Here is a 9414-nt window from a genome sequence, read left to right as displayed (position 1 = left end):
AGAGTAGCCCCTGCTGGCCGCAACTAGGGAAAGCCCTCATACAGCCACAAAGACCCAACGCAGCCAAAAATAAATAAATAAATTTTTTAAAAAAAGATTTAAAGAAATAAATAAAAATAAAAAGAGTATATGAATACCCTTCCCCGACCAGGGATCAAACCCGGGTCCACAGCAGTGAAAGCACCAAGTCTTAACCACTGGACCGCCAGGGAATTCCCAGATAGATTTATTTTGATACCTCTTGTTATTAGAGTTATGAGTTAAAATAAACCTCTAGGATGGAATTTTTATTTTAAAAAACCAAAACCAAAACCAAATATGTATTGAAAGGGTGCAGAAAATGATTTGCATCCTACATGATGACATTTTGTCAAATCACCTGTAAAATGTACTTTGATGGGTTTCAGAGCCCATGTTTTCAGCCTGAAAAATACATTCGTGATTTGTGTCAGCTTGTATGATTGGATGGTTGGCCTAGTTAATTCTACCACCTGTTTCAGTCATCAGTTCTTATTAGCTCTCATTTGATGAGGAAAACAATCTCTGGAATTCTATCTTTCTTCCCAAATACCAAAGGATGTTTCGTTTTTATTTAGATATCAGCACATCTTTCTATTTCTCAAAGACTGTTGTTATAAATTCAGATTCTCCATTGTTTGCTCACGTAATCCATTACCATTTGTGTAACAAAAATAACTTATCAAAAACAAGACAAACATGAACGTTGAATGTGTCCTACAACTTCAGAGCATTCAATTAACATTTAAGAATGCATACCTTGTCTCCTTCGCTCAGGCCCGTGGCGCCGGCAGGATGGGCAAGTGTCGTGGTCTTCGTACTGCCAGGAAGCTCCGTAGCCACCGACGAGACCAAAAGTGGCATGATAAACAGTACAAGAAAGCCCATTTGGGCACAGCCCTGAAGGCCAACCCTTTTGGAGGTGCTTCTCATGCCAAGGGAATTGTGCTTGAAAAAGTAGGGGTTGAAGCCAAACAGCCAAATTCTGCCATCAGGAAGTGTGTCAGGGTTCAACTAATCAAGAACGGCAAAAAAATCACCGCCTTTGTACCCAATGATGGTTGTTTGAATTTTATTGAGGAAAATGATGAAGTTCTGGTTGCTGGATTTGGTCGCAAAGGTCATGCTGTTGGTGACATTCCTGGAGTCCGCTTTAAGGTTGTCAAAGTAGCCAATGTCTCTCTTTTGGCCTTATACAAAGGCAAGAAGGAAAGACCAAGATCATAAGTTTTGATGATGAAAGCAGGATAGTAATAAATTTCCATATGCCAAAAAAAAAAAAAAGAATGCATACCTTGAAGGTAGCATATTGCTAATTTCAGATTCCTAAAATTTTTTATGCTACTACATAGAATGTCCAATTCCGTACTATAGGATAGAAACTAAATAAGTGGGTAAAAGCTGAAGCAAGTGATATGACTGAGTCAATTTCAATGCCACAACAAATTGAAAGCTAAAGGTCAATTTATTGCATGCTATGTTAGAGAATAATTCCAGATGACAAATGTGCCAGGCTCCCGAGATGAGTCGTAACCGCCCAAAGCAAAGGGAAGGGGTCCTAAAAACAACTATATCTACATGAGGTGCCAGGGAGAGTTTCAAAGTACACATAAACAGAAATGAATGCAGAGATTGAAAATGCATTGCATTAGCTAGAATATAGATAACCACAGCTGTGGAATGTATCTTAGAGTCATGATACCTAGACAATGGGCTGTGATTAAAACTGGAAACGTAACATTAATTTTAGCATGCACTTCAACCAGATTATCTAGGATACTGGCCACCTCCTTGAATTCTTCTTTGGGAGCTCAACATGCATATAAGTGCATGACTTTATGTGTGAATATATGGAAAATCTTTAAAATAGTCTTTCTTTCAGGCTCTCCATGGGGCATCTATTGCATTCCTATTTTCAAAAGTGTGCCTTGTATACGTGAAGCATAGGAGATAATGCAGTGAAAGAGAATCAAGTCTCTCCCACAAGGAGTTGCATTTACTCTGGGAAAAAAGATACTCAAACTAGTAATTATTATGTAAAGTAAAAATAGAGGTACACTAAAAGTCCTACAAGAATATCTATCTACCTTTAAGTTCTAGTTGAAGAGAGTGCATTTTTTACCAACATTAGAAAGATTTTTTTAAAAAAATATCTCTAAACCAAGGTCGGAAATTCAAATTGCCTTCTTGAACTGTTTCTGAGACTTTCAAAACGAAAAATGTGATGAATCACAGAGGTGCAAGGAAGTAAGGAGAAAGGCATCTGGGTAGACAGATGGGACCTGAGGGGGGAAAGACCAGGCCGTGAGGGTCTTTGGAGCCAACCCTTCTCCCTACCGTGCCCTCATTTCCCTCTTCAAGCAGCAGACCAACTGTTTTTGGGCTTTGTTCCAACAAAAGCAAAGTTAGTAAGTTTTTGACAGAGCCATGCATGTTCATCAACAGAGGTCAGCAGCACCCAAGTCAATTTAGAGCTTCTAGTTTGCTGAGTCAGGATTTAATCAATCATCAAATACAGATTTACTTCACATAGTGGCTGTCAGTTAATTGTTGGCTTCCTAAGAGTTCTTAGAAAGTTATTCCACTTCTGAGATGATTCTTTTTGGGTTTTCACCTGAAAAAGCACTAAGTAAATACACTAAAGAAATAATGTATCTGCATTACCATTTCAGAAAAAGATGCATTCCTCAATTTACTCGAAACAGTAGTTTCCTAGTCAGAGAAGATCGTATGGAACATGTTCGAATTGTGTGACTTACTGTAATGAACCCAAATGCTTTCCTTTGGGTTCATATATCCAGTAACAGAAATTGTATTTAGATCTTCAAGCTGATGGGTGCATAAGGTATCTTCACGTGTTTCAAAGTCCTCTCATTCATCAGCCTTTATTTTGACCTGTAAGGGGTTTTCTGTGCTCTAATATTTTTAAGACAAGTTTGAGTGCAAAATAACCATAATCTCCCAAAAGACTGAAAAATTCGTGGATAAAACTGGACAGAAAGACAAATACACCTTGTAAAGAATGACTCCTTACAAAGAATGACTCCTTATAAAGAATGACTCCTTAATACTCCTTCATTGCCACCTCCACCCACTCTCAAGAAATCTCTTCTGCCTTTGTCAAGTATAATAAGCTTTTATTATATTTCATGTCAAACGATATTCATTTACTTTCACGTTGTTGTTTATTACAATACTTACAAGAGCTTACTTTCATCATTCAGTTGAGGTATTTTCTACCTGTAAAAAATTAACTAGGGGTCTCAGGTTGGAATGGAATGCAGTGGCATCTTTTCCATTAATATTAATGGAAATATTTTATCATTTAAAGTCTTCTCACTCTGCAGTCAGGTTTTCAGGCACAATTTAAAGTCTGAAAGTGTGAGGGGAAAGTGTGTTTAGTGAGGAACTACTATGCTTCAGAAATTGTGCTAAGCACTGGGGAAAAGCTTGTAGAAGAGACCGGTGTGGGCCTTGCCCTCTTGGTGTTTACAGTTCAGCTGGGAAGATGGTGGAAATCATTTTTGATTTTCCAGAGATATGGCTCTACCTGCCTGGGGTTGCTGGGGAGAATCCTTTCACAATGTATACGTTTGTCAAATCATCACATTGTACACTTTACGTATCTTACAATTTTATATGTCTATCGTACCTCAATAGTTAGATAGATAGGTTGATACATAGATAGATAAATGGCTTCTGGTTTCTATGCTGGAAGCTACTGCCTTCAGTGGGGTCAGGTATATTTCCCCAATGTCAGGCATCATTGGGCCTCCTCTCTCATAAGCCATAAATAAAGGGAGACCTAGGCTGGGCCTCTAAGGAAACTTGCAGCCCCACAAATATCACACCAGAAATCCTTCCATTATCCTCCTAGACACCCAAATTCGGACTGAACACAGATAATAGGACATGACAGGGTATAACCGTGGGAGTAGAGAATTTGGAGCCAAAACTTCTGATTAAATTCTGCCTTCACCATTTACCAGCTAAGAACTTTGGACGTGCCCCTGTACATTTCCGAACTCTGGCTTTCTTAGCTATTAAACGGAGACAATAATTTCCACCACATGGATTTGTCACGAAGTTCAAGTAAAATGCATATGAAAGGATTTTGTAGGCAAACCGTGACTTTAGTAGCCCTTGCTAATTATCCTTAGCAGTCATTCATTCATTCACTTGCTCATTCATTTATCTACCAGCAATCATTTCTTGAGAACCTAACACTTACTCTGACTACAACAAATAATCAATAGTTTCTGTCCTTTAGGATCAGCTACTTGCCTATTCCCTAAGAGTCCATGATTAGCCAAGGGTCCTGCTCCAGAATTCAAAGCCACGAACTTGCCTTTGTTCATGCCAGTTCTTCACCAAGGCAAACATATGCCAGACCTCTACCTTCAAGGGACTTCAGTGTTATAAAAAGATATCATTCCCCAAAGCTGAGTTTTAAAAACTCTCAAAATACAGGAAAATTCAAGTCATTTTTTTCTACATATTTTTCTTTCCAGTATATTACTCACACATGCCCAACAGAAGCTAAATTTATCTACTTCTCCCAGCTAAGCCATCTGTTGCATGTAAACATCAGTGATGCATGCATCTAGTTAATTAGGGCTCTCAAAAAAATCTGACAACCATGGGACATTAAGCGTTAGGTGTTGACGCTGATATTACAGTGGTAAGTGAAAAGATCTTTGTGTCACAATGGATCTGTAATAGGTTTACCAGGAAAAACAGAAAATTGGGAAGTAGAAGGAAAATATAGGTCTCATGAAAGGAGGCATGTGCATCAACACAGAACGGCAAGGGATGAAACTTTTTAAAAGTGTCATTCATGTGATAGGAGAAAATTATTCTAAAGTCATTCAAAGGAAAATATGGGAAGCAAAATACAATTTTTCAAAGTCCAAATTCACATATACAGTCTTGCCTTCATGAGCCCCTCAGGCCAACTATATACCCACAATGAACTATGTGCGTGGGTAAATCTCCAATGAGGAACAATTCCATCAAATATGTTTTTATGGTACTCATCTTGTCAACAAACATTCATTTAATGTAAATTATTTATTGGCCTAAATTACTTTTCCAATAGAAATAAGTGGCGAATTAGAGTAGTGGAGAAGTCAGTGTCATCTCTAAAGGATATCACCAACTTGCCTATTAATTTTAGTGAATTTTCTTTTTCTCTTCCTTATAAGACCAAATGAGAACTCTTCTCTACGCTGCATTAGAAAGAGACTCAAAGTGGAGAATATCAAATCAATCTGCATAGACTATCACCCACACTTGAACAAGTAATGATAAAATGAACGTAACATTGATTTATCCTAATTCTTAGAAAAGACAAAATGGCCGCTGGTGTCAAATGAGAGGTAGAAAACATTATACCACACTACGTCCGTTAAATGCTAGAGCCCAACCAAAGTCATGTCCTCAGTATCTTAATATTGAAAGCAATCAACCATGCTCTTTATTCTTACCAAAGTTTAGTCTGAGGAATTTGGATAATTATAATGTATTCTCCACTGTCGATGTGGCTGTATACGACATGAAGATTGCAGACTTGTAAAAATTAATGAGGTCATTTGTTTTTATGTATCCTGACAGAGAGAAACCTACAGAGTCAATATACAGTAAATTAAAAATCTTATATATTTTGTCTCCTGCTGTACACGCAACATTCCCACTCCCTAAAGGAAAATCTTGTCTCCGTAAGGAATTCATTCAGATTGCAATCTCTGCTCTTGACTGAAGGCACATTTGTCATTCTATATCATGAATAACCCCTGAAGTAAAGGGGTTAGTCCATCCTCAGTCCATCTTCAGCTCTTCTAGGATGCAGGAAAGCTTTCAAATGTTTGTAAAGTGTATCTTCACTGTGAATATTAAAAATCCACGTATACATTTTGTTAGCTTAGTTTTATTCTAAGTGGTCATGGGAAATTCTAAATGCATATTTGAAATTCATTATAAATGTTTTCAAGCAAAAAAATAATAATAACAATACTCCTGTATTTCTGTTCATCCAGGATACCATGAATTGTAAAAATTACCATTGGGTCAATAACAGCTTTTTTTTGAGAAAAATAGTGTAACACATTAATTGTATATAATTATTTCAAAACCATCAAAATATTAGGGGTTCATGTGCCTTTGTATTGAGGTAATGTCCCAATTCATCTGTTTTATAAATGTGAATTGTAAGGTTTTGCATCTGCTAAAAGAAGAGAGCACCTACCGATGTTTGAAAATATGAAGGATGAGGGTACCATACAAAAATTATGAAAACATGCATTTCATTGATCCAGGTGTCCATATACATTATAATGGGCCAAATGATGATCAGAGAGATATTCTTTAAGAATTATATATTTTAATATATATTTTATAATTATATATATACATATATATTTGTTTTTCCTTAGTTTTCACAACAATCTGTGCAATCTATGTTCGAGAATTGAGAATGGGTAGAGAAGTCGCTGTAAACTTAACCAAGAACAGTGTATGCAATTTCTTTGACTGACTACACAATCCATTTGAGTTTTATTTATCTTAAGGGTGTGGGAGTACTAATACTAACACACGTGAAGTTCCTGTTAGTGAATCAGACCAGACTTGATTTTACACTGAGACTCATACGGCTACCTTGAGTCGACAATCTAGGGTCAGCTGACTTGGTGAGGAAGTGGATTGGAGTAAAGATGATGAGGAGATATTGAGGGGTATTTCTGAATAGACTGGTGGCTTATAGCATATCTAAGACCCATTGAATAGCTTAGAAACTTCGTTTTTAAACTATTTATCAACATCCTTAAAGGAAACAATAAATAATTGCTCCTGAAGCATTGATAATAATCTCTTGCTTGGGTAAATTGAGCAAAGAGCTAGGTTGTCTCTGACTTGCTCTATTTGTTTTCTATTGATGCTGTAACAAATGACCACAAAGTTAGTGGCTTAAAACAACACAAATTTATTAGCTCACAGCCCTGGGGATCAGAAATCTTAAATGGGCCCGTTCGGCTAAAAAAGAGGTGTCAACAGAGCTGCATTTCTTCTGGAGTCTCTAGGGAAAACTCTGTTTTCCTTGCTTTCTCCAGTGTCTGGAGGTTACTTGTATTCCTTGGATCGTGGCCCCTTCCTCACATCACTCCAGCCTCTCCTTCCATTGTCACATCTCTTTCTCCTTCTCTGCTTCTGTTGTCACATCTCCTTCCCTATCTCTGACTTTTCTGTCTCTCTCTTTCCCTTAAAAGAACCCTTATGATTACATTGGGCTCACCCAGATAATTCATGATAATCTCCCCATCTCAAGGTACTTAATCACACCTGCAAAGTCCCTTTTGCCCTGTAATGTAACGTTTTTATAGGTTCTAGAGATTAGGACATGGACGTCTTTGGGGGCCATTATTCTGTCTACCATACTTGCTTCCTGTCTTTCTTCTCCATTCCTTTTAAAATGGGAGCTCTCAAGTGATGTTCTCTGGTCCATCGGCAACTAGCAAGATTCTCTGAACTCCAGTGGATCTTCTGTCACACTACTATTTGTAGTGTGACAAAGTCTAGACCTCAAATTGTGGAAAAGTAGATCAGAAAAACTTAGAACTTGTTAGAAATACAAATTCTCAGACACACATCTGAAACTCTGGGGATGTGGCCCAGCAAGGTGTGGTCCTCCAGGTGTTCCATGCTTAAGGTTGGAAACCACTGGTCTAGACTTACATTTCTTATATGTATTATTATTGTGTTAGCCTTCATTATTTTAAATCAGTGTTAGTCACATCTTTTTAGTTCGAGTGAGCTTTACCAGCTGTAGTAAAGATGCAAGTATTGGATAGGGTGAGTAGGCCTTGAGGTCTTTTGCTAGGTCAATGCAATCAAACGACACCAAAATCTTATGGGAAAGCCATTTCATACTGGATCCAAATTCCCTTTTTTCTTTTAAATACATGATTATGTTTAATCTTTTCCAGTTTTACTGAGAAATAATTGACATACATCACTGTATAAGTTTAAGGCATACAGCATGATGGTTTGATTTACATATATTGTGAAATGATTACCACAATAGGTTCAGCTAACATCCATTTTCTCATATAGGTATAATAAAAAGAAAAGAACGAATAAAAGAAGAAAGGAAAAAAATGTTCTCTTTGTGATGAGAACTCTTAGGATTTACTCTCTTGCATATATAACATACAGCAGTGTTAGCTACAGTCATCAGGTTGTATACTACATCCCTAGTACTTATTTATCTTATAACTGGAAGTTTGTACCTTTTGACTACCTTCCTCAAATTCCCCCCTCCCCCCAATTGCCTTTTAATGACTCTTTTTCTTTTTTTATTGAAGTATAGTTTATTTAAAATGTTATATTAGCTACAGGTGTACAGCAAAGTGATTCAGTTTATATATACATAATATATATATTTTTATATATTATATCAATTCTTTTTCAGATTCTTTTCCCATATAAGTTATTACAAAATATTGAGTATAGTTTCCTGTGCTATACAGTAGGCCCTTGTTGGTTATCTATTTTATATATAGTAGTGTGTATATGTTAATCCCAAATTCCTAATTTATCCCTCCCCCCAAACTTTCCCCTTTGGTAACCATAAGTTCGTTTTCTATGTCTGTCACTCTGTTTCTGTTTTGTAAGTAAGTTCATTTGTACCATTTTTTTAGATTCCACATATAAGTGATATCATATGATATTTGTCTGCCTCTGTCTGACTTACTTCACTTAGTATGATAATCTCTAGATCCATCCATGTTGCTACAAATGGCATTATTTCATTCTTTTTTGTGGCTGAGTAGTATTCCATTGTATGTGTGTGTGTGTATGTATGTATGTATATATATATATATATATATATATATATATATATATATATATACCACATCTTCTTTATCCATTCTTCTGTCAATGGACACTTAGGTTGCTTCCATGCCTTGGCTATTGTAAATAGTGCTACAATGAACATTAGGGTGCATGGTTTTTTTTTCAAATTATGGTTTTCTCCAGATATATACCGAGGAGTGGGATTACAGGATCATATGGTAGCTCTATTCTTAGTTTTCTTAAGGAACGTCCACACTGTTCTCCATAGTGGCTGCACCAATTTACATTCCCACCAACAGTGTAGAAGGGTTCCCTTTTCTCCACACCCTCTCCAGCACTTATTGTTTGTAGACTTTTTGATGATGGCCATTCTGACCAGTGTGAGGTGATACCTTACTGTAGTTTTGATTTGCATTTCTCTAATAACTAGTGATGTTGAGCTAACGACTATCTTTCCACAAAGGTTTTCCTTGTTGAGCCCCAAGCACTCATAGGGCCTGTTAGGTATGTGATGAAATTAGACAGTGCCTATTATGTGTCAGGAAT

The 9414-nt window shown here is 36.8% G+C and overlaps 1 protein-coding gene across 1 annotated transcript; it reads left to right on the top strand.

The window, feature by feature from the left end:
• The first annotated feature begins 783 nt into the window (after positions 1-783).
• Positions 784-1296, top strand: LOC137756754 (small ribosomal subunit protein uS12). Its single transcript, XM_068533250.1, has one exon. The coding sequence runs from the start codon at positions 814-816 to the stop codon at positions 1243-1245; it is 432 nt and encodes a 143-aa protein (XP_068389351.1). The 5' UTR covers positions 784-813; the 3' UTR covers positions 1246-1296.
• The last annotated feature ends 8118 nt before the right edge of the window (positions 1297-9414 follow it).

This window comes from Eschrichtius robustus, chromosome X, assembly GCF_028021215.1.
Source record: "Eschrichtius robustus isolate mEscRob2 chromosome X, mEscRob2.pri, whole genome shotgun sequence".
In the NCBI taxonomy this organism is placed as follows: Eukaryota; Metazoa; Chordata; class Mammalia; order Artiodactyla; family Eschrichtiidae; genus Eschrichtius; species Eschrichtius robustus.
This window is presented reverse-complemented; position numbering and strand designations above follow the sequence as displayed.